Raw genomic sequence first — 26,391 nt, forward strand, 5'->3', positions numbered from 1 at the left:
ATGCATCAGGGTATTTCGTGAGGACACTAGGAAGGATTATCAAAATGAATTAAATTGAAATTACACTTGTCAAAACAAATGGAGAAAATTCATTTGATAATGTAGTTTTTAATTGGCTTCTGATGCTTTCTTATTTGCTTGTTAGTTTATAAAATTCTTTAATGAACCATGGGGATCTGTCATTAGCGTGAATTATCAAGGTTTTTCAGTAGTTTCGGGTATTTTCATAAAGCTATTGAATATATTTGCAGTCCTATTAAACATCTAATTACGTCATTGTAGAAGTTCATCAGAAGCTAAAGAGAATGGCACATGCTGCTGACAATTATTTCAACATGGGAAGTCTAAGGCCATATGACAGATGGATTTACCTACCATGCTCCTTCCCTTTTCCCCACCCATTCTAAAATGGACAATGACGATTCATAATCTCTAAGTACACTGAAGTAATAACATTGAATTCTTTTGGAAACACAACCGTACACCTCTATCTTCATGCATCTCTGATTGTCAGTCAACAAATAGCAGCAGACAGGACACATCTTGGGAGGACCCCTCAAAAGATCCCAAGGCTTTGTTTAAGGAGGCCATGTAAACATAGAACAAGATTGGAAAGATTCTCCAAACGACAGAATAAACACCATTTTGCACCCACTCAGCTCTTTCAAGGAGCTGATCAATTATCTCTGTTAGCTTTTCAGGGAAAAGGGAAGAAGAAAAAGAAAAAGGAAGAAAGGATTTTCTCGATAGGAAGTTCCAATGAGGACAAATAACAGATCCCCTGAAGCCACATTTGTTGAAATCCATACTATTCAAAGTTATAATTATGTAAAATATGGTGAGTGGTTCTAGCCCAATGAAAATAGCATGGGTTCAAATAACGTAACCACCTCCTTATTGTCTTCCTTATTGTCACTAATTGGGACCTGGTTATGTTTATCAGAAAAAAAAATGCAAAATCCATGGAGTAGCTGAAGGAGTGAATGCCAACTCTAAGTCCATCATTAGCATGGGGGAGTGGAACCACATTCGCTCTAAGTGACAGGGAAAGAAACCCTCTCCAAGTTCTCAAAAGCCAGTGGACAGAGCTGAAGTCACCATGCGTGATGTTGTGAGCACTTGATAACGTTAATGAGCACAAAGTAGGTGGGGGCCATGCTCCAAGGCTGCCCACTTCTTTCGCTTTCTCGGGCCATGAGAGCTTACCTTACAGATGGCAGAAGGGAGAGGAAAGGAAGGAGGGAGAGAGAAAAGTGAGAGACAGACACAGAGGACAAGAGGGGGAGAGAGAGGGGAGGGGGGAGGGGGAGGGAGAGGGAGAGGGAGAAAGGTGAGACAGACAGAGGACGAGAGGGGGGAGGGGCGGGGAGCAGTTCTGCCCCTTCGTGGACCCATTTCTGGAGAAAGGCAAAGAACAACAAGCAGCAAAAACTATAACGTGCTTCATTCTATTTCTACTGTGAAATCACAAGTGACCACTGCACCTGTGCTCAAATTCGAGGTCCTTGGTGAAACATGTTGTGTTATTGTACGATGACGCTGATCTTTAAAGGGCGATCTTTTAGACCTTAGTGAATGTGCTGCCTTGGATGAATTCCTGTTATAATGATCAGACTTCAGCTTTCATGCAGCGGATGTCATTAGGACACCTAACAATATCCCAAATCTTACCCATTGTGATGTCAGCCTGCCCTGCAGGCCCATCTCAGGCCATTGCACTCACTGCTGCTGGCCCGGGCATTTCAGATTTGTGGTACAAAGCTTACCACGTTATCAAAACATGTGACATAAGGATTACAATATGACCTCCGGTGATTTGGGTCCCACATCGCTGCCTGTTAAGTAGCAATGAGTAAATCTTCTAAGTTATGCCGTAAGACTTCTTGTCCAAGAAGCAACATATTCTGCAACCTCATCGACCGGATTGTGAAAAGACCCTCCCTGCAGTTCTTGGGTCAGTGGGGCTACCACTGCTATGAGCCCCGGATTTACAGGACGCTGGCAAAAATTCTGAGGTATGTCGACTTGGACGGGTTTGACGTGCTCCTCACAGATTATATCACGTTTGTGGAGAAATCAGGATACCGTTTCGAGCTGAATTTTAATCTTGAATTTACTGAAATATGTGTGAATACGATTCTGTACTGGGTCTTCGCAAGAAAAGGTAACCCCGACTTTGTGGAACTCCTTCTGAAGAAGACCAAGGACTATGTTCAAGACCGAAGCTGCAACCTGGCCCTCATCTGGAGGTAACCACTCGCCCAACCGTTGTCAATAAGGAGCGATCCCCCCAGATATAAACCCTAGAAGCGCCCAAGAAGGCAGGCTTCAACCCTTTCCATTGAAAGGCTATGGGTTCTGTTCCATACCAATCAATCAACCAAACTGCAAGTATTGAATAAGTACCTACTATGTGTCAGGCCCTGTGCTAGACGCTGGGGGTGCAAAGACAAAAAGAAAACAGCCTCTGCCCTCAAAGAGCTTATAATCTATTGGGGGGATACAATGTCTCTGTCCACGTATGACGGTAAACAAAATAAATGCCAGATCATAGGGATGTAGGGGAGGAGAGCTACCAGCAGCTGAAGAAATCGGGGCCAGTTTGGCTTAGGAGGAGAGGTCTAGCCGTGTACTTGTCTGTAATCTAACTGCAAGAATCGAAGACCTCTGAAATGTGTTTGTCTAGACCCTGAAAGTTGTGCTTTTCTTGGGGTTTGTGACTTCAGTTTTTTGGAAATAGGCAATTGTGTGTGTGTGTGTGTGTGTGTGTGTGTGTGTGTGTGTGTGTGTATCCATATAAACTTAATCTTTTTCATATTTTCAATCCTTTGAAAAAATAAGTGCTAACATCCAATTCAAATCCATTCAGTGGTCATTTGTAAAGCACCTACTAAGTGACAGGCAGTGTGCAGGGCACTTGGGATACAGAGACAAGACACAAGCTGCCCCAGGTGAACTGATAGTGTACAAGAATATGAAAACTATTGAAATTTGTTTTGTTTTTGTTTTGTTTTGTTTTTTAGTGAGGCAATTGGGGTTAACTGACTTGCCCAGGGTCATACAGCTAGTAAGTGTTAAGTGTCTGAGGCCAGATTTGAACTCAGGTACTCCTGACTCCAGGGCCGGTGCTCTATCCACTGCGCCACCTAGCTGCCCCGAAATTTTATTTTTATTAAATTCAATGGTTTCCTTATAAGTATGTCAGTCATTTTGACCCCCAAACTTCTAGGGATCTTGTACCTTGAAGAAAGTTATCAGGGCAGCTAGGTAGCACAGTGGATAAAGCACCGGCCCTGGATTCAGGAGTACCTGAGTTCAAATCCAGCCTCAGACACTTACTAGCTGTGTGACCTTGGGCAAGTCACTTAACCCCCATTGCCCCACCCCACCCCCCAAAAAAGAAAGTTATCAGTCATAGTTTATACAATGGATCATTAATGAGGGTCTTGAAGATGCTTGTGAAACAAAGAAAAGGAGGGAAGAAAGGAGGGAGGAAGGGAAAGAGGATTGGAGGAAAAGCCTTCATCAAACTCTCTCCCTTCAAGTCTGTAACACTAATAATGCTCCTGCTAGTTATAGGTGACATTTATAGAGCTCTTGGAGGTTTGCAGAGAATGGGTAAGAAAGGTCTTGAGTACTCACTCTTGTGCAACGTTAACTCCAAACTCTCATTAGAACCTTCTTGTCCCAGATTCCCAGAAATAGTCCTGCTGAGCTTGGCGGGGGAGAAGCACATCCAAGGGCCTGGGGAAAGCACCCTCTCCTCCCTCCTCCCTCTGCTCCTCCCTTCTCTCTACTAGAAAAGGCTTGGATATCAGATTAATGTTCAGTAAATAAAAGTACATTCTGGGCACAAATCGGCCAGAAATAAAGTGTTCATTTTATGAGCTGCATGTATGGTTATGAATTGTTATGAACCTGTTGTGCTGGGGCAGCTAGGTAACACAGTGGATACAGCTCTGGTGCTGGAGTCAAGAGGACCTGAGTTCAAATTTCACCTCAGACAGTTACTAGCTGTGTGACCCTGGGCAAATCATTTAGCCCTGATCCCCTTCAACACCCAGGGCCATCTCCACTTGTCCTGATGAAGATCTTGCCACTGGCCCCAAATGGCTCCGGAGGAGAGAGTGAGGCCGGTGACTTTGCACAACCCTGCCTCTCTTCAATCCGATTCACTGCAAGTCATGACATCACCTTCCCATGCCAGGGTCCTCTTGGAGAACTAAGGCTGAACCACATCGTGCTGAGTCATGGCTTTAAAGCTAATTTAGAAGTCACTATCAGAAGACACCCTAAACAAAAGCTATTGGAACCAAGCTAACTGAGTTTGAAAAGTTGAATTTGTACCAAAGTGGCGCTTGATCAATCTTCATGTTTGAAACACACATTCCGGCCAGTCCAGCTTTGCTTACCTTGGAGGGATGGGTCATTGTCCCAGCATTGATGTGGGTGCAGCAGGGAGACAAGGTGTGTGGGGGGTGGATTAATGAGCTGCTCATCGTGCCTCCTTGGATGTCCCAGGCCTGCCCGAGGTGGAACAGGGGGACGTGGCAGTTCCCTCCTCTCTCCGCTCTGACTTTGTTTGTGACTGTGGCTGCCACGGGGCAGGACTGGGAGGGAAAGTCCCATGTGGAATGAATGATTCTGCAGGAGCCTTTGGCTGATGGCTGCAGCACTTCTCCTCGGGCCAGGACGCCTTCCCTTCTCAGTCCCAGCTCTTAGTTAGAAGCCTCACCTTCCTTCAAGGTACACCACAAACCCCTCCATTTCCCACTTGTTCCTCTGCTCCTTCTTTGGTCTAAGCTTATCTGTGTTTTGCATTCTCCCGGCTGTGTTCATGTCATTGGGCAGCTGAGTGGAGCAGTGGATAGGGGGCCCGACCTCGAATCTGGAAGACTTGAGTTTGAATTTGGCCTCAGCTAGCTGTGTGACCCTGGGCAAGTCACTTAACTCTGCTTGCCTTGGTTTCCTCATCTGTAAAATGAGCTGGAGAAGGAAAAGGCAAACCCCTCCAGTACCTCTACCAAGAAAACAACGGGGGGGGGGGGTCACAGAGAGTCGGACACAGTAACTGAACAACAGTGAACAAAGCACCAGCCCTGGATTCAGGAGGACCCGAGTTCAAATCTGGCCTCAGACACTTGACACTAGCTGTGTGACCTTGGCCAAGTCACTTAACCCTCACTGCCCCGAAAAAAAAAAGTACACAGTTTTCCTCCAGTGGGTTGTAGGTTCTAGAACAGGGCCAAGCACATGCTAGTCCCTTATTAAATGATTATTGACTTAATTAACAGAAAGCCACTCAGTGCATGATCTAGCGCTCTCCTGCTGGAAAGAAAAGCTCCCAGATAAGTCAGGAAGAAAGTGCGATGGAGGAGCACCGTGTGTGTGTGGGGGGGGGGGGGAGGGTGCTGTTCAGAGAGAAGAGGAGCCATGAAAGAGATGTGGGAGAAAGTCAATGCGACTTGGCAGCTGCTCGGTCTGTGAGGCTGGGGGTGTGAGCGGCTGAGGACCCCCTCCCAAGGCATTAGAGTGGGCATGACTAGGAGGGAAGCTGTGCTTTCAGGGACATCAGGAAAGTGAAGAGGGGCAAATGGTCGGGAATCCTTCTGGACAAGGGATGCCTTTGGAACAGCCCGTCCAAGTGGTCCCCAAAGCAGCTGGTGATGCAGAAACTAAGGTCAGGAGGGACAGCGAGATCTGGGAGGGCTCTTCAGAGAGATGCTCATTTAGAGTCACCAAGAGCGTGCGGGGAGAGGCAGCAGCTCAGCCAAGACTCGAGTGTAGGAGGATGAGCCTTCATCCACAGATTTACCGCCCTCTTCACAGAGGTGACAGTCGGATACTGGGAAGTGAGCGGTTCTAGCGCCAAGAGGAAGCTTAAAGAGAACAGAGTGAAGGACCCGGGGCGGAGCCGGGGAGGACCCCTGCAGACATGGGGAGACGGAAAGGATGAAGACCCACCAGACAGATGAGAAGAGAGTTGGGGAAACCCAGGAGGAGAAAGCTTCCATTCCATCCAAAACCCGCCTTTGGCAGAGGCAGAAACACAGGCGGGGCAGGTCATGACTTGCCCCTGGGATTTATCAAGAGGCTGTTGTTTGTCCTTCTCATCAGGGTGATGTCATGTCTTTAAGTAAATTGGATTCAAGTGTCTCCTCCAGAGCCATCTGCTCCAGTGGCAAGATAAACATCAGGACAACTGGAGATGGCCACGATGTTTAAGGCGATTGGGGTGAAGTGACTTGCTCAAGGTCACACAGCTAGTGTCTATCAGAGACTGCATTTGAACTCTGGTCCTCCTGAGTCCAGGACCAGTGCTCTCTCCACTGTACCCCTTATCAAGAAGCAGAAGACGCAGGACTCCAGCCAAGGGGCTCAATGTCCTTCCTAACATCCAGCCTGGACAAGGCTTCCCTTCCCCAGGAGAGTCCAAGTCCCGCAAACCCTGTTGGGGCTCCTCTTTAGGCAAATTGCCTCAGCTTCATTTCTTTAGTCCAAACAAGGGAACTCTGTGGCTAGGGACCGAGAAAGAAAATCTCCCTTCCTGAAGGGAGAAAATGTTGGATGGAGGAACGGTGGAGGGATTGCGAGTCATTAGACCTAGTTCCAGTAGTAGCCTGGCCACTTACTGGCCCTGGCGTGTGCTGGAAACTGAGGCCGAGGCCTCAGTGGGGCTGGGGCACACGGCAGCCCATCCTAAACATCACATCGGAGCCCCTGCTGGGCAGGGAGGTCACCTGCAACCACCGCAGGTGAGGACCTTCTGTGTAGCTAGGGAGGAGGAGAGCAGGGGGGCTGGCCAAGGTTCATCCAGCTAGACTAGGGCCCAGGCAGGCCTTGAACCCTGGCCTTCCTGCCTCTGAGACTTGCTCTCTGGCCATCACGCACACTGCCCCCAGTGCAGGGCCGTAGGGGGAAACAAAAGGTTCCCCTCTTTGCCAGAGGACAGTCTGCCCATCAGTGAGAGCCCAGAAGAAATTGTGAAGCAAGGATTCAGAGAAGACAGAATTCCCTGGCAGGAGGAAAACGGCTCTTCACTTGAGGGGGCTGAAACCAGTGTCCTCATGCTGGATATTTCTTGAACCCACCAGAATTACTCCCATTTGCCATACTTGGGAGTCAAATGGTTTCAACCTTTATTCTTATTAAAGTGAATCGAGGACCTCAAATCAAAGGTGAGTGAATGGTCAGAGAATGAGCCTGAGCATGGCAGAGAGTGTAGGAGGCTGCAAGAAGCCCTGGGATGCAGGCCTTCCTTGGGTGTCCATGTGGGCTGTGGCCAGCAGAAAGCCCCCTCCCCTCCCAATGCTCCTGGGCAAGCTTGTCTGGCATCCAACTACAGGAGAGTAGCTGGTCTCGCTCCCTGGGCGGAGCGCCCCACCTACAACTAGGGCTTCGATAGACGAATGGGACATGATGGACAGACATAGTTAGACGGGCAGATAGATATAGATAGCTGAAGACAGAAAAAAAGACATAGATGGGCAGATAGGTATAGACGGATAAACAGAGACAAAGATGCAGGCAGACCGGTAGATATAGATAAACATAGGTAGACATTGATAGAAAGACACATAGACGGATGGTAACTAGTTAGTGTTTCATCAAGGAAACTGTGTTTCCTTGATTATTCCATTATTTTATCACATTAGATAGATGGATACACAGACTGAGAAAGACAGACAGAAACAATCAGGCAGAGACAGAGACAGACCAATTCAGGGAACTAGAAAAAGCCACAGATGTCTGACCATCTAGTAGGACGTCATACGTGTTTTGTTCAAGGAAAATTCAATGGAACCAATAAGCTACCAAGCCTCACCACTACTCCTCACCACTCTTAACACTTCTAGAAGATGGTTGCCAAACAATATGGATTTTTCAACTGGAAAATGTGGCATTATTACTAGTAATATGTATTTTTATGTGTAATTAGTTTTACTATCCTAATCTATACTTTTCTATATCTTACTTGGTTTTGTTCCATTTAGTCTCATCAATTAACAAAGTAGAAAATTTCCATGAGATATCCTGTATGCGAAGAAAGAGAGGCTAAAAAAAATGGCTCTAGTAGTAACAAGCACCACCATTAACAACAACAGTAGATAGTTATTGACCACCCTTCTAGACCCCTCTGTGTAAAGCAGTGTTCCGGGTGCTGGGGCACACAGACAAAAACACCGAGCTTCCTGCGTTCTCCTTGGACTAACCAGCTGAGCCACCCAGACCCTTCCTTGGTTCCTGTGTGTTTTCTTCTCCCTAATCACCTCCACTGATGCAGCGTGGCCACGCTGCCTCCTGCCCCACCGAAGAATGACCCCTGTTCTTCCCCTATTTCTGACAGGGTGTAACCCCTTTAAGGGCGTTTCTGAAGCTTCTTGATTTCTCTTTGCAGAACGTTCACACCAGTCTACTGCCCCAGCCCGCTGAGTGGCATCACACCTTTACTCTATGTAGCTCAGACCAGGCAATCAAACATCTTAAAAATACTCCTCCAGTATGGGATCCTGGAGAGAGAGAAGAAGCCTGTGAACATCGTGCTCACCGTCCTGCTGTACCCTTCCAGAGTGAGGATCATGGTTGACCATGAGTTAGTGGACATCCGAGAAGACGCCAAAACATGCCTCGTGCTGTGTTCCAGAGTGCTGCCCGTCATCCCAGTCAGGGAGATTGAGGTGAGTGGCACCTTCTCCTCTTGGAGTGGGCACGGCTCATGCTGGCAGCCAAGAAGCAGGAGAAGGCAGTGCTGAGGCTGTGGCTTCACAGTAAGCCAAAGGCAAGGGATTGCAATTAAAATGAACAGCAAATAAAAGGGTGAAATCTAAGCAGTCTAAGCAGTAGGACTGGGACCCACCTGTTTTTTACTTTTATGGATGACAATATGCAAACCCAAACTCTACAGCATGCTTTTTAAAATTATTAAGTGGGGGTCAGCTAGGTGGTGCAGTGGATAAAGCACCGGCCCTGGATTCAGGAGGACTCGAGTTCAAATTCGGCCTCAGACACTTGACACTTACCAGTTGTGTGACCCTGGGCAAGTCACTTAACCCTCATTTCCCCACAACAACAACAAAATTTTAAAAAAAGTTATTAAGTAGACGTATGTCAGCATTATGGATAATATATTGTGACTGTACAAACACCTAAAAAGTATGCTCAAAATAAGCAATGAACAAAACAAAATCGTAAAATTGTTGCATGTCTAATCAGAACTAAAAGAATAAAAATCAATTTTACATTGAGCAACTTTCACTAAGGGAGCTATGGTATTCTTTGACATACGGTAATGATCTGATCATAGGCCACCAGCACCACCTTCCCACCCTTGCCCCAAGATCAGATTTCTGTGAAAGGGGGAAGGAAATGTGTGTATTGTGCACGTGTATACATTTATATCTATATGTATACATGTATGTGTATATGTATGCATTCATATATAATAGGACTATATATGACCTTCCCCCATATCTGGTTTGTGTAAATTTTGAGTGAATCCAGTTATTAGTTTGCTTATCCATCCATCTAGCCACATGTTTATTTATATTGTACATACATATTTTATTTGCACATATATGTGTACATATATTACATATCTCTGTGTGTATATACTAATAACAATATTCACTTAAGATTTATATAAGCCAGATTTGGGGAAAGAAAGTAAAATTTGTATTTGGACAATACAGTAGTAACTAAGGATAAATTTCTTTATAACCCCCAATACTTTAAAAGACAAGCTCTGGGGGGGCAGGGCAGCTAGGTGTCGAAGTGGATAAAGCATCGGCCCTGGATTCAGGAGGTCCTGAGTTCAAATCCTACCTCAGACACTTGACATTTACTAGCTGTGTGACCCTGGGCAAGGCACTTAACCTTCATAGCCCCACAAAAAAAAAAAAAAGAAAGAAAGAAAGAAAGAAAGAAAAGGAAAAAAAGACAAGCTCTGAATAAACTATTTCTTAAATTGAGTATCTCTGTGCCCTAGAGATCTAGAAAATATAAAGGTAAAATACAATTTTGCCCTACTAATTTCTTTTTTTAATAGAATTTTATTTTCCAAAATATATGTAAAAACAAATTTTAACATCAATTTTTAAAAAATTTGTGTTCCAACTTCTCTTCCTCCTCCATTCCCACCCCCCATCCACTAGAACTCAAGCAATTCAAGATAAGTTATACATGAGTAGTCATGGAAAACATTCCCACATTAGCTAGGTTGTGAGAGAAAACAGTAAAAAAAAGAAACCCCAAACTTCAGATTGAGGAATTGTCAAAGAGGAAAAAAAATATATTTTTAAAAAATGTGTTTCAGGGGTAGCTAGATGGTGCAGTGCATAAAGCACCGGCCCTGGATTCAGGAGTACCTGAGTTCAAATCCAACCTCAGACACTTACTAACCGTGTGACCCTGGGCAAGTCACTTAACCCTCACTGCCCGCCAAAAAAAAAAAAAAAAAAAAAGAGCTTTGAAAAAAAAAAACTTGCCTTCAACTCAGATTTAAATAAAAGATATGGAAGCATTTTGAGAAAGTAAAGAATCTTGGAGAAACATTAGCTGGCATTTTTACTACATTGAAACCATAATTATGTACCTACCAAGAGTTCTGACCCAACTGTATTGTGAGTGATAAAGAATAATCTAAATGTTTTAAGTAAAAATCCTCTCTCTCTTCTTCCCAGGCACAGCTGAGCTTGGGAAGGCGGCCAATTGTTTCCAATTGGTTAGATTACATTCCTGCAACAAGATACAAAGATCCTTGCGAACTCTTACATCTTTGTAGACTGACGATCAGAGCCCAGCTCCTAACCAACAATATGCTCCCCAATGGAATATTTTCGCTTCTAATTCCTGTTCGTCTACAGAACTACCTGAATTTAGAAAGCTAATACACTTCTTTATCCCGAATTCCTGAAGGGTGACCGCCCCATGTATGGTTCAGAAGTTAATAAACTCCTGTATGAACTTCACATTTTCACTCAATGCATATTTCATTTGACAACTTATGCACTTCCGGATCATTGCCTTGAACACAGACGGTGCTTAATAAATGCCTGTTGAATGGATAAAATTATGGAGTGAGTGTCAGTGTCAGATGCTTTTGTCACGCTGGGTCGTGGGAAAGATGCAGACTCGAGCGCCAGAGGATCGGAGCCCAATTCCGCCTCGGATGTTTGCTTCCTGGGGCTGTCAGCTGAAGGTGCTGCACTGAACAGACCCTTAAGCCCATGCCAACTTCAGAGCTGTGCCAAAGGGTCTCTGGCACAAAAATGTGGGGACCCTTGCTCTTAAGGTGTGTCTCTGCCCTCTCCCCGTTGCTAGCTAGTCAATAACCATTACGTACTTCCTGTGTGCCAAGGACTGGGATGAGGGGAATAACAAGCAAACAAATGCATATAAACAAGCCATAGACAGAACAAGTAGGAAAGGGGAAGGCACCAGAAGTAACTGGCTTGCAAAAGGCTTCCTGTACAAGGTGGGGTTTGAGCGGGGACTTCAAGGAAGCCAGCGAAGTCAGGAGTCAGAGCAGGAGAAGGAGAGCGAGCCAGGCACGGGGCGGGGGCAGAGACGATGCTTGGAGCCAAGAAAGGGAGGATCTTGTTGGTGGAACCACCAGGAAGCCAGGGTCACCAGATGCAAGGGTACTTGTAGGGGGAGGAGGGGGCCAAGTGGAGCACTTTGAACTTGAACCCGGAGGAGTTTGGGGAGCTAGTAGAGTTTACTGAATAGGGAGGTGACGTGATCAAACCTGCACTGGAGGAAAGTCACTTCAGTGGCTGAATCGAGGGTGGACTGGAGTGGGAAGATACGTGGGGCAGGTAGACCCCCCCCCCAGCAGCTCTTGCAATAGTCCAGGGTGAGGAGATGAGGGTTTGTATCAGGGTGGGGCAGTGCCAGAGGAGAGGAAGAGTATGGCAGGAAAGACGTTGGAAAGGTAGAGCCAACAGGTCGTGCCGCCATATTGGAGAAGAGAGAAAGTAAGGAATCCCGGATGACACTTAGGTTGGAAGCCTGAGGGACCAGGAGGATGGTGATGCCCTCTGTAGTAACTGGCCCATTTGGACAGAGAGGAGGCTTCAAGAGGAAGATAATGAGTTTCGATTCGACCAGACTGAATTGAATATGCCTCCCTGTGCTTGGAAGGGAGCTGGGCATGTGAGAAAGGGGGTCAGCGGAGAAGCTAGGGCAGGAGAGGCTGATTGGTAAGGGGAGCTGATGAGATCACCTAGGGAAGCGACAGAGGCAGTGGAGAAGAGGACTCAGGATAGAGCCCTGGGAGACAACCAACGGCCAGGTCATGATGGGGAGGAGGAGCCAGCAAAGGAGACTGAGAAGGAGCAGTCATAGAGAGAGGAAGAGAACGGGGCTGGGGGGGGAGGTCCTGAAAACCCAGAGAGAAGAGACCATCAAGGAGGAGATGGGGATGGACAGTGTTCCAGGGGGCAGAGAGGTCCAGGAGACTGGGGACTGACTGGGCAACTAGGAGTTTACTGGTACCTCTGGAGAGAGCAGTTTGGGGGGAACAATGAGGTCAGAAGACGGGCTGTGAGGATTTTCTCTCTCTGCCTTTCTCAGCCTGTCTCTCTGTCTCCCACTCTGCCTCTCTGTCTCTGCCACATAGAGAAGTCACATGGTATAGTGCAGGGCTTCTTCCACTGTTCATGCAGCCTTGGTATACAGGTATAGAAAGCAAGTATAGAAATCAAACACTGACTCCCAAATTTTTCACAACTCCCACATTCAGTTGCATGACCACATGCGGAGTCATGACCCACAATTTAAGAAGCTTTGGTCTGGTGGAGGGGGCCCTGGATCTCTCTGTGATGCTTATGATGACTGAGCAAGTCACTCAATCACTTGAGCTTAGTTTTCTCATCTGTAAAATGAGAATAAAACTATTTTTATGACCAACCATGAAGGAGTGTTTGAGGAAGACATATTTTAAACCTAGTTTAAACCTTAAAAATATCCAAATGTGAATGATTACCCTTATTACTATTTGTTTCTGACAGCAGAATCTAAAGATCACATTTGTCCAAATTATACCACAATGAAAAATTAGGCATCTTCTTCTACTTTGACTATATATTACCTTTTCAATCATGTTTAATAAGAACCATTGGTATTGATTTAGCCTCTCTATAAATCATAATTTATGATTAAAGTCTTATTTTCTTCATTTGTAAAATGGGATGGACAGTTTCAATGACCTCTAAGTTTCCTCCCAGCTCCCAAAGTGACTGACTGATGTCACATTCCACACCAGAAGAATCAAATGGGTGAAGAAGGCATGTTGTCTGGATTATAACTTCCAGCTGGAAGGACAGCCCATTGAATTTATCCAAATATAATCTTGCCTTAGAAGAAGGAAAAAGTGAAAGAGCCAGAAGGGAGAAATTGAAACCCCTTATAGCTGACAAATGCAACCACAATCTTCAAAACCACACTGTTAGAGGGACTCAGAGCATCAAGGCCAGGGATTCCACTTTCTGTGCTATGGGCCCTCATCGGTGGATGCAGATGCCTCTGGGCCTCTTCTCAGAAGACGATTTTCAAATGCATAAAATGAAACATATGGAATTAAAAGGAAACCAATCATACTGAAATGCAATTATCAAAAATTTAAAGTCCACAGATGCTCAGTTAAGAAACCCCCAATGTAGGGGTTTTCCTTACCTTCCTCAAGGGGTCACCTAGCTCCACTTGAAAATGTCTTGTAATAAAAATTATATTAATGATAACTGTCCTATAGCACATTAAGGTTCAGGGCAATTTAACCTACGTTATTTCATTGATATTGACAATCCTGTGAGCTGGTGCTACGGTTTCCTCACCTGTAATACAGGGATAATTATAGTGCCTTCCTGAGAAGGCTGCTGGGAAGACCAATTTGGAAGAGGGATGCCAAGTGCTCTACAGAACTCAAAATGCTCTATGAGGTTGGCTACTATCATCCCTATTATGTTACAGGTGATGAAATAGGCCTAAGAGAGGCCAAGCCATCTACATCCAATGTCCTCCAGTCTGGGGACTGGCCCAAGACTGCTAGATTTTCCTCTGTAACTTCTCTCCTTTGCTCCTCCATCCTTCTGATGGGTCACTCCGCTCCACAGCCAAACATCCCATTCCTTCCCCATCACAAGACTTCACATGGTCCTCTCTGCCCCCCCCCAATCATCTATTTGCTTGATAAACAGCCTTGCTTCCTTCTGTTAAGCCTCATGTGGCAAGTTTTCGCCCACTGAAATGCCACTGTTCACTTGCATTGCCAAGCATTTGTGGACCCTGAGGTCCTGGGAGAAGGCTCAGCCTTTCTGAGCTCTGCTCCGGGTGGTCTGTGGCGGGCTCTCCAGGGCTGCCCATCATTACACGTGGAGGCTTATGGTTCAGAAACTGGCAAAGGCCCCTCCTGGACCAGGACTTGGATGTTCTGCTGATTGCCCAGACATAGGAAAGTGAGAGACCTTCGGGGCACAGGCCCAGTGAAGAGTGCTGAGGCTCTGCCTTCTTTCCTTTCCCCTTTAACAGCACAGTCCACCTGGAGATACAAAGGCACGCGTGCTCGCCTCTGCCCATTCTCATGGGCAGTAAGGAGATCAAACTGCTGAGGCCCACTGAGGTCCCACCGTGAAATCTCTCTGGGACTTGAACCCTAGTCCTTGGCCTCTAGACCCTGTACTCACTCCACTCCACCACGCTGCCTTTTCCCTTCCACTCTAGAACCACAGCATTCAGTAGTTGGACGGTGCCTCCCTAGTCACCCAGTCCAACCAGGCGCCACTCCCGTGAGAATATGGCTTTGTGTACGCTCTAACGTTACCTACAGAATAGAGATGACAGTGGCTATCCAGCCTCTACTTGGAGACCCCTCACAGTGGCCCACTGCACCCCATTCCTTATGGGAAGAATTCTCATCATTAGGAAAATTTTCCTTGACAGTCATCTAAAATTTATTCCTTTGCAGTTTCTACCCACGAGTCCTGCTCTGTCCTCGGAGTTTCTACCCACGAGTCCTGCTCTGTCCTCGGAGTTTCTACCCACGAGTCCTGCTCTGTCCTCAGAGGCCAAACAGAAGAAAAACAGCATTTAAAAGGAAGAGAACTTGGATAATACCTATTTCTAATACATTTCCCCTTGGGAAGATAGATGAGGGAAGGGACAAGCTGAGATTTTCATGACTTCTGTTATGCCTTCTAAGACCATCCAGGATCCATTCTCAACTCCCATAATGTTTCTTTGCCCCACATGATTGAAGTCCCGGATCCCTATCTGGACTCAAAATGCAATGGGGGGGGGGGGCAGCTAGGTGGCACAGTGGATAGAGCACCAGCCCTGGATTCAGGAGAACCTGAATTCAAATCCAGCCTCAGACACTTTACACTTACTAGCTGTGTGACCCTGGGTGAGTCACTTAACCCCAACTGCCTCACCAAAAAACCACACACACACACACACACACACAAAATTCATGGGGGGCAGGAAGTATCTGAGAATTACACAAATCTACAGTGAAACCCGGACTGTATCTGGGAAGTTCCTTCCAATCTCACCCGTTCTATTTTATATCATTTCCACAAGCAGTTCCAACCACATACAGGCATACGTTGGAGATAGACAGTGCTGGTTTGGATCTAGTTCACCACAATAAAGAGAGGATCATGATAAAGCAAGTCACCCTAACCCTTTGGTTTCCCTGAGCATATAAAAGTTATGTCCACGTGATGGTGTATTCTATTAAGTGTGTAATAGTATTCTGTCTAAAAAAACAATGTATATACCTTAATTAAACATGCTCTGTTACAAAATAAAAACGCTATGCTTCATCTGAACTTTCAGAGAGTCATAATCTCTGTGCTGCTGGAGAGTCTGGCTCAATTAGTTGGCTGCTGACTGATCAGGGCAGTGCTTGCTGATGGTAGGGTTGCCTGTGGCGATTTCTTCAAATAAGACAATAATGAAGTTTGCCACACAAATTGATTCCTTTCACTTGAACACTTAGAGGTCATTAATTAGAGAGTTATTAATTTGCCTAACTTCAATATTGAGTGGATAGACCACTGAGCTTGGAGGCAGGAAGATATCTTCCTGAGTTCAAATCTGGCCTGACACTTACTAACTGTGTTGATCTCAGTTTCCTTATCTGTAGAATGAGCTGGAGAAGGAGATGGCAAACCACTCCAGAATCTTTGCCAAGAAAACCCCAAATAGGGTCACGAAGAGTCAGACACAGCTGAAAACAAGTGAACAGCAGCCGTTTCAATATTTGTGTCTCAGGGAATAGGGAAACCCAAGGAGGGGGAGAGAACACGCACAATATTGATCAATTAAGTTTTCTGGTCTGGTGCCCCAAACAATGACAACAGGAACACCAAAGATCACTGAACACAGACACCGTAACAGGTAGACTACGAATGAAAAAGTCTGAAGGATTGGGAGAATGACCCGGATGTGACAGAGACATCTGGGAGCAGCTGCTGCTGGACAGAGGGCTCAGCCACCCAGGGCTGCCACAGACTCTCAGGTGTAAAAACGAACAACAAACCACAGTATCTGTGGGGCACAATAGAGGGATGGGTGCCGGTGCCACTCTGGAAACCAGCTGGCCCCGATCCGGCAGGGGGGAGCCCAGGGGAAGGGTGTCTCCTGCTCTACTACCCCAGTTTATGGGAGAGTGCCTGGACCCATGGCTGGGGAAGAGCACCACCTGGTGGACACGTTGGGTCAAACGCCTCTGCTGCTAAGTGGCAGCCTGCTTCTTGTAAGCTAGCAGAAAAGAGGGAAATGAGCCCAATGAGCATGAGGGTGTTTTATTATCCCGCTGATGTTCACACCGATTCACACTCCAGTCTCAACTCTACCCAGTCCCATCTTGAGGTCACCTCTAAGGAGGCTTCCCTGATTCTCCCACTGACAATGATCTCTCTTTTCGCAAGCTCTTAGACATTCTTCAGCACTTAATCATATGTGGTTTTCTACTGTTCCTTTTTGATTTATGCTACTCTGAAAGAAACATCAGAGCTCACCTACTGACCAACAATGCTCCCAAGGGGATATTTTCACTGCCCATTCCTGATCCTCTAAGCAACTACATGAATTTAGAAATCTAATATATTTGTTTCTCTTTAATTCTTTTTAAATGATTTTTCATATTCTTTTTAAATTCTGAGTCCAGATTCACTTACTTCCCCATACCTCTTCCCTACTCAATAAGAAGGCCAATGATATATCAATTAAACGTGAAACCATGCAAAACATATTCCATATTAGACATATGGGAAGGAAGGAAGGAAGGAAGGAAGGAAGGAAGGAAGGAAGGAAGGAAGGAAGGAAGGAAGGAAGGAAGGAAGGAAGGAAGGAAGGAATGTTTTGGATCATTATACCTAAGAGAATAGCCAAGTCTTTCACAGTTGATCATCAATGCAACAACATTGATATTACTATGCACAGTGATCTCTTGGTTCTTCTCACTTCACTTTGCATCAGTTTATATGGGTCTTTCCATATTTTTTCTGAGACCACTCCTCTCATCATTCCTTATGGCACAATAGTATTCCATCACCATCATAAGCCACAACTTGTTCAGTCACTCCCCAACATATGGGCATCCCCATAATTTCCAATGTGTTGTCACCACACACACACACACACACACACACACACACACACACACACACAAAAAAAACCTGCTATCAACATTTTTCTCTTTATAGGGCTTTTTCCTTTTATCTCTTTGGGATACAGACATAGGAGTGGCACTGCTGGGTCAAAGAGTATGTACAGTTTTATAGCCTTTTGGGCATAGTTCCAGATTATCTTCCAGAATAGCTGGACCAGTTCACTACTCCACCAACAGTTCATTAATGTATCTATTTTCCCTCATCCTCTCCAGCATTTGTCATTTGTCATGTATGAGGTGGTACCTCAGATTTTGTTTTGACTTGTCTTGATCTATTAAGTAGGGATTTAGAACATTTTTTTATATGACTATAGATAGCTTTTTCTGAAAATTGCCTGTTGATATTGTGATGTTTAAAATCTAAATGTGTGGTTGCCTTAAAGTAGAAGCTTTAGGGGCAGCTAGGTGGCACAGTGGATAAAGCACTGGCCCTGGATTGAGGAGGACCTGAGTTCAAATCCGGCCTCAGACACTTGATGCTTACTAGCTGTGTGACTCTGGGCAAGTCACTTAACCCCAACTGCCTCACCAAAAAAAAAAAAATAGAAGCTTTAGCACCAGTCTTTGAGCATTAAGCATTTATTAAAGCATACTAGGTATTAGTAAAAGGAGAACACATGGAGTTCAGAAAGTTAAGAAAAGGCCTATCTAGCCTAGAGTTCCATCCTGGTCTGGCTCTTCCTCAAGTCCTCCACCATGAGCCTGCTTCAACCACAAACTGCGTGTGGAAGCTTTTTATAGGTCAGGAGGAGAGGCGGTCCTTACATACTGCTTCAAGCTGATTGGTTTCACTGGACTTGAGGGTGGTCTTGTGTTGATGTCATAGTCCATAGCCTGTGAGCACATTCCCTCTTGGGAGTCAGCCAGGTATGGCTTTAACTGAATTAACTTTCAGTAGGTTAATCATCAAAGTCAATCCCTCTCAATCAGTCTCACTTAATTCAATCAGTTCTAAATTAGTCTCAGATGGGGCCTTTGGGTATCTGCCAAATCCCATTATTTTCTCACAATATCCTTTGACCGTTTATCAATTAGGCTTTTTTTTTCTAAATTTGACTAAGCTCCCTATATATTTGAGAAAAGAGTCCTTTAGCAGAGAAACTACCTGTAAAATCTTTGGATATTACTTCATTGTCTATGGTACCTTTTATCAAAATGTGGCTCCCCCAATTGTTTCTTTCAATCAGGTATCATTTGGCTTTTGCTTTGAGATTGATTGCTACCATTGCAACGTGCTTCACTACAGCTGATGGATAATACATTTCAACTATATCTTTCTGCCCCAAGTGTGTCTCATGTACACAACATACTGCTGGATTCTGACTTCCAAACCATTCTGCTATCTGGTCCCATTCCCATTCAGTTATGATTTCCCTCTATCCCATGTTCCTGATTAGCCTGAGGTAGGGGGTTATCTACCCAAGCAAGTGAAGACTATCCCAATGGGCAGAGAGAACAATTTATGACAGCAGCAATGAAGGCGGCTGAAGCAGGCGCTGTGGTAGAGCTTGGTCAGATGCCGCAGGGGCCAAGGTCACCCACTGCATCGTTTTCTGTTTGAATGTCAAGTTTTCTATTCAGCTTTGGTCTTTTCTCAGGAAGGCTTGAAAGTCCTTGGAAGTTCATCTTCCCCACTGAAGGATTATACTCAGGTTTTCTGGGTAGGTGATTCTTATTTGTAACCCCAGTTCCTTAGCCCTCGGGAATATCATATTCCAAGCCCTCTGTATCTTTCATGTGGAAGCTGCTCAATCTTGTGTTAGTCTGACTGTGGCTCTATGATATTTAAAATGTTTTTTTCTGGCTTCTTACAATCTTTTCTCCTTCACCTGGGAGCTCTGGAGTTTGGTGATAATATTCCTGGGAGTTACCATTTGGGGATCTCTTTCAGGAAATGATAGGTGGATTCATTAAATTTCTATTTTACTCTCTGGATCTAAGATATAAGGGGAACTTAACCTGATAATTTCTTGAATGATAATGTCTAGGCTCTTTTTCAATCATGACATTCATGTAGTCCAATAATTCTTAAATTATCTCTTCTTGATCTATTTTCCAGTCAGTTGTTTTTCCAATAAGATAACGCATGTTCTTTTTTTTTTATTCTTTTAACTTTGTTTTATTGATTCTTTGTGCCTCATGGAGTCATTAGTTTCCACTTATCCAATTCTAATTTTTAAAGAATTTTCTTCAATGACCTTTTATACCTATTTTTCCATTTGGCCAGTTCTGCCTTTTTTTTTAGGGGGCTGTGTGTGTGCGTGTGCGCGCACATACACATATACAAGAACATATATAAATATAATTTTCCCCCAATTACATGTTAAAACAATTTTTAAACTTTTTTTTTAAGTTTTGAGTTTCAAATTCTATTCCTCATTCCCTCCCCTCTCTCCTTCCTGAAATGGTAGGCAATCATATATAAGTTATACATTTCCATATTAGCCATTTTGTACAAGAACATGAATAAATGACTTGCTAGTAAGTGTCAAGTGTCTGAGGATGGATTTGAACCCAGATCCTCCTGAATCCAGGGCCAGTGCTTTATTGACTGCACCACCTAGCTGCCCCAAACATAACTTTTTTAGTCAGATGAAATATGATTTTTATAGCTGTAATTTAATTTCAGGATTTAATATGCTTTAATACATATAGTCCTGATACTTAATTATATTTCCTCTATAACAAATTTTGGGAAGTGAGTGTATTAGACAGTTCTAGAATCTGAAATTATTTAATAAAGTTTATCTTTGTTTTAATTCATTGCCTTTGATATTAAATGTTCTTTATATAGAAATTTCTTAAGTAACTATTTACAAAAATTAATTTGGTCCTGTGACAAATTTCTATCCCTCATTGCCCTACCAAAAAAAAAAGTTATGTTTTTCTTCATATACCTGGCTAGTAATATTTGCTTAGCATTACAAGAAAGTAGTATTTAATAGAGTAAACAACAAACACAATGTTGACATTTTTAAAAAGTTAACATTTATAAAGCCACATTGAAATAAAATTCTAGACAAAGCAGAAGCAAAATGTCATGAATGTATAGGATGAATATAGGTTCTGGGTCCAGCTCTCTACTTCACGTCACACAGTCTCTCCACAGCCATGCCTGTAATAACAATATTAAACACTTATAAACAGAGCAAAGACCTGAAATGCGAGTTTTCAAGTAAAACAGAAATGGCTTACATGTGTCATGGCTAAGTTACTAAAACTGATTTTCTTCTAAATCTCACAATAATAAATGGCTAACGTTTGTACAGGGCAGGCCCCACACCAAGCATTTTACAAGTATCATTTGATCCCAACAACAGCCCTGGGATAGAGGTGCTATATGATCATCTCCCTTTTGCAGCTGAGGAAACAAGAGGCAAACAGAGGTGAAGTAACATGACATGGGTCACACAGATAGTGAGTATCTGAGGCTGAATTTGAACTCAGTTCTTCATGACTCCAGGCCTGGCACCTACTTGTCTAATACATGTAAAACTCATTCTTATTAAAAAGATAAATTTATTACAGATAAAGATCCTGAGGCTAATATACCATAGATTACAAACGGAAAATGTAAAAATTTGATAAAGATCACCACCTCATGTTGCTCTGGAAAAAACAAGTGTAAGTAAATGTAAATAGTCTCTGGGGTGTTACTTATCTTTCTTCAGCCTCTTCTGACACTTGTCCAGCTACGGCTAAATCGGCTTCAAACTTGGTCCGGAGGCCTCTCAGGTACAGCCGCAAACTCTCGGGGTCCAGCTGCGAATTTCTGGCCGTCTGAAGGAGCCTGGTGGCCAGCTGGTACACGGCCCTCTGCCTGGCGGCTTCCGGAGAGCTGCTCTGGCTTCGCTGCTCCTTCAAAACAGGCTCAACGGTCATTTTAATGCATTTCACCAAGTGAGTGTGGGCCAATTCTGGCCAGCCCCTGTCAGTGGTTCACAGAGCTCAAGAGATTCTCTGTTTCCAAAAAACTCAAGCCCTAACCATGCAGCCATCTTTATCAAACCTAGAAAGAAGATTTCTGTTGAGTTCTCATTACTTTATGAGAATTCTTTATTTTTTATTTGAGTAACATTCTTCAACCAAAGTATGCCCGAAAAAAATAGCAACTCACACTTTGTAGTTTAAGTTCAGAAAGGAATGGGAAACCCATCACAAATACACATTGTACATTCTCGGGCCCAGCAATACCCAAGGAGATCATAAACAAGGGGAAAGGACCCACATGTACACATATATAGCAGCTCTCTTTCTGGGGGCAAAGAAGTGGAAATTGGGGGATGCCCATCCATTGGGGAATGGCTGAACAAGTTGTGGTATATGAATGTAATGGAATACTGTTGTGCTGTAAGAAGTGATGAGCAGGCGGATTTCAGAGAAACCTAGAAATACTTAAGAGGACTGATACTGAGTGAAATGAGAAGAACCAGGAGAACATTGTACACAGTAACAGCAACATTGAGTGATGATCGGCTATGATAAGACTTAGCTATTCTCAGCAATACAATGATCCAAGACAACACCAAAAAATTCATGATGGAAAATGCTCTTCGCTTCCAAAGAAAGACCTATGGTGTCTGAATGCAGATGAAAGTAGACTATTTTCACTTAAAAAAAAAAAAGAAATCTGCAGAGTAAGACAGTATGGGGACACCAAAATATTTACAGTAGCACTCTCTTTGTAGTAGTCACAGACAACTGGAAACAAAGTAGATGCCCACGCATCAGGGAATGGCCAAATAGCTTCTGGTATGGAACAACAAAGTGAAGCGAGCCAAGCCAAGGAATAATATACGCCATAACCACAGTGGTGTAAATGGAAGGGCAACAGTAACAACATCATGGAACTCGAATGCTGGGAAATTACAGAAACCAAACTTGGCCTAACAAAAGGTGGGGGACTGTGGGCACGGAATACTGTGTGTCATTGTCAGACTTATTCCTTGTGCTGGTTGGATTTGAACTTTTTTTATTTTTTTGTTACAGGGGATGGCTACATTGGGAAATTGTGGGCAGCTAGGTAAAACAGTGGATAGAGTGCCAGGCCTTGAGTCAGGTCTCAAGTCAGGAAGATTAATTTTCCTGAGTTCAAATCTAGCTTCAGACATTTCTTAGCCATACGACCCTGAGTAAGTTACTTCACCCTGTTTGCCTCAATTTCCTCATCTGTAAAATGAGCTGGAGAAAGAAATGGCAAACCACTCCAGTATCTGTACCAAGAAAAACCCAAATGGGGTCACAAAGAGTCAGACACTATTGAAAAATGACTGAACAACAAAGAGATGTGCTAAAATATGTTAAAAGGACATTTTTCACACTAAATATTTTTGCTTTGGGAAATATAGTTATTTTTCATTAAAATGTTATTTATATTAATGTGAAATGGTTTCTTAACTTAAATGAACTAATACTGCAAAATTTTATGAGTTTTAATTTTTAATGCAGCAAATATCAGCGGAGCTAAGGCTCTTTGAGGTCCTCAATAATTTTGAGTGTGCCAGGGGTCCTGGGGAATAGCTTCAAACTTCCAACTATTAAGTGTCTTCCTCTGCTTGGGGTCTTCTGTATTTCTGGTATCCACATCCTGAATTCGATTCCAGGGCAGGGAATGCAGAAGGGAGACTGGCTTGAGCCTGGGGTCCTGACAAAGTATTCCAAGCCCTGCTCTTTACCAGGAGACTGGCCCCTCTGGAGCATCGAGCACTGAGGATTCCCAAGTCCCCGCCTACATCTCTACAGAGAAATGAGGATCAGATCCAGGGTTAAAAGTTCTTGAGCAGAGACAGGAGGCACCTGCATCTCCCTGCTGCTTCTGGCTGGGCCCCCTTCAGTGCCAAAGGGCTCCACTTGTGTGTGGGACGGGTTGAGGACTTCCCATCCTTGACTTGTCTGATCATAATCCCCCCACTTTCCTTCCTTCCACTTTGGCAACATCTGGAATGAATCGATCAGCTCAAAGAGCGCCTCTTCAGTGGCTACAACATTTAGCCTCATAGAGTCTGGCTTCTCCAACCACTTGGTAGCTTGTGCGTAGGCTGCCCAAGAACACAGAGAGGAGGCCAGGCAGGGAGCATCCCACCTCTTAGCTCAAAGACTGCTCTTTCCCCTCAGAGCTAGGACCAAACTCAATTTCTGCACGTGGTTGTTCTGTCCATGGAGAGCAGCTTCTTAAAGAGAAGGCTCACACTTTACCTTACTCCTAAAGGGAAATTCTAGATGAACAAGTATCTCCAAAATAAAGTTAAATACTTTATTAAAAAAACCCAGTGTCCAGGGAAGCTAGGTGGAGCAGTAGATAAAGCACCGGCCCTGGAGTCAGGAGAACCTGAGTTCAAATCCGGCCTCAGACACTTGACACGTACTAGCTGTGTGACCCTGGGCAAGTCACTTAACCCTCATTGCCCCACCAAAAAAAACAAAACAAAAACAAAAAAAGTGTCAAGTTTGAATTTTAATAAAAATGTTCAATCAAATGATTCTAATGTACCTAATTTTATATTAATTTTATTTTTAAACAATCCATGACCTAATCAGAAACTATGATGATCTGAAGGGAAAACAGCTCATGGGACTTTCAGGGACAACACAAATCTTTGGCTAAAACATGCACTTACCATAATCTGCTTAGTGATCTGATCTCTGATCTCTTTTGCGTCTGAAATAATTGACTGTGGGAGGGACGAGGCTTCTGCAGCTTTGATCCCTGGAAATAGAAAAATGAGGCCATGCCTTATTTCCAGGACTAGAGGTGGCATTTATACTGGTAAATGTTAACTAATAAAATGGTATTTTTGTTGTGATTTTTAAAAATCCAGGCCCGACCTGGCTCTGACACATGGGGCTTAGGGAAGCCTGCACTGGCGCTTTACCTCTGGGAGACTCTGAGAAGGCCACGTGTCACAGACAGACAGCGTGATAACAAGGGAGTGAACTCACAAAGACAATTCCTCTGCCCTGCTAAGGAGCATCTTGGGCAGGACCATCTCTACAGCCTCCTTCCCCACTCCATGAGACAGCAGAGTGGTGGCTGCCTTCTGGCTCTAGGCAGTGCTAGAAGTGAACAGGCTTGGCTGCTTTTCTGCTCAGGACGCCCCTCGAGGCAGCTCTGCCGGACCTCCTGGGATCTCATTCTTTCCCTCTCTGTCTCTCTGAGGAGTCTGATTGGACAACTAGACTCCTCTTCCCCTCAGTTCTTCTGTCCTTCCTTCCGACAGTCGCTCAAATCGATTGTTGAGCAATCTTTCCTTTGTCTCATCTTCTCCTCACCCATGTGGTTTGGAGAGAGGGGCCTAGGAAGGAGATCTATGCATGCCTATGGAAAGGTGTCCTGAGATTTGGGAGCATGGGCTGATAGATAGGCCCCTGCCCCCTTCCCTGCATCCCTGAAACAGTCCTGGGAACAGGAGACAGCGAGCTGTTTCTGTTCTGTAAGGGAGAAAAATTACTGCTAGCCTTGTCTTAAAGCAGGGGTTCTTAACCTGAGGTCCACAGATTCCAGGAGGTCTGTGAACTTAGGTGGGAAAACATTACAAATTAATTTTCACTAACATCTATCTGAAATTTAGCATTTCCTTCTATTACGCACGGAGGCAAAAACCATTATTCTCAGAAGAGGTCGGTAGGTTACTGCCAAAGGGGTCTATGACTGACACACCCAAAGGTTAAGAACTGAAATCTTCAACATAGTCCTCTAAATACAAGTTCTTTGATTTTTTTCTCAGTGCAAGGATTCGCAACCAGCTGTGTTTTCAATAAAATGAAGTCATATTTATACAGGCTGATATAATGGTTTTGCCAGCCATTTAAAAATACATATGAGGGGCAGCTAGGTGGCACAGTGGATAGAGTACCGGCCCTAGAGTCAGGAGGATCTGAGTTCAAATCTGGCTTCAGACACTTAACACTTACTAGCTGTGTGACCCTGGGCAAGTCACTTAACCCCAATTGCCTCACAAAAAACAAAAACAAAAAACAAAAGAATAAAAATACATATCAAAGAGTATCGTTTCTCAAATGGGTCATAACCTTAGCTAAAATAATGTGCACTAATAAATTTCAGATTTATAAGTAAATTGGAAATTCTCTCTTATCTGCCTGGTCTTACATATTTGTTACATGACAAATTTGATATAGAAACATCAATTCTAGTCTGAGAATATTCTATCACTTGCTCATGCAGTCATTCCCTTTGGAATTGTATTATCAAATATTAAAGCACTGTGGAATATGAATAGGATGCAGATTAGATGTCATGCCCAAGCTCTCAAAACTTGGTGTAGGGAATATGAATTTTCAATTTGTAAAGACCACAAGTGCTAGATCTGTGATTTAACTGGTAAAAAGAATTGTTGGGTGAAGAAGCCCCCTCAACCAATTCAGGGCAGCATTCTTTCTAAAATTCAGTCATCAGGAGGCACCTAGAAGAGCAGAATAAACTCAAATAGAAACCCAGGCCCCTAACAGGGACATAAGGAGCCCCGCAGGCACATACTAATGTAGAAAGCCACCCACTACCATTAGCTATGTTCTACTGTATTTTGACTTCTTTTGTCACACATCTCCCAATTACATTTTACATTTTAATCTGGTTTGGCCCTGGGGAGTATTGCAGGCCCTTGCAGACCCAGAGCACCAAGAGGTGCTAAATGACCAGCCCAGGGTCTGTGTCTGAGCCCCCCCCCCCCCCCCCCCCCCCCCCGTGGAGCCAGGCCTCT

At 44.2% G+C, this 26,391-nt stretch overlaps 2 protein-coding genes across 2 annotated transcripts in view; one reads left to right on the forward strand and one right to left on the reverse strand.

Moving 5' to 3' along the window:
* The first annotated feature begins 1,848 nt into the window (after nt 1–1,848).
* ASB17 (ankyrin repeat and SOCS box containing 17) lies at nt 1,849–10,886 on the forward strand. The gene is made up of 3 exons (XM_043999854.1): nt 1,849–2,249; nt 8,399–8,678; nt 10,680–10,886. Exons 1-3 carry the CDS (start codon nt 1,849–1,851, stop codon nt 10,884–10,886), a joined length of 888 nt encoding a protein of 295 aa, XP_043855789.1.
* Nucleotides 10,887–20,162: 9,276 nt separating this feature from the next.
* MSH4 (mutS homolog 4) overlaps nt 20,163–26,391 on the reverse strand; it is a 68,539-nt gene continuing 62,310 nt past the window's right edge. The window contains exons 19-21 of the mRNA XM_043999329.1: nt 24,292–24,380; nt 21,336–21,532; nt 20,163–20,789 (exon numbers count right to left, since the gene is read on the reverse strand). Coding sequence (XP_043855264.1) covers nt 20,765–20,789; nt 21,336–21,532; nt 24,292–24,380 — 311 coding nt within the window. The 3' untranslated portion in view covers nt 20,163–20,764. The remainder of the gene's footprint in view (nt 20,790–21,335; nt 21,533–24,291; nt 24,381–26,391) is intronic.

Source organism: Dromiciops gliroides, chromosome 4 (genome assembly GCF_019393635.1).
Source record: "Dromiciops gliroides isolate mDroGli1 chromosome 4, mDroGli1.pri, whole genome shotgun sequence".
NCBI classification, from domain to species: Eukaryota; Metazoa; Chordata; class Mammalia; order Microbiotheria; family Microbiotheriidae; genus Dromiciops; species Dromiciops gliroides.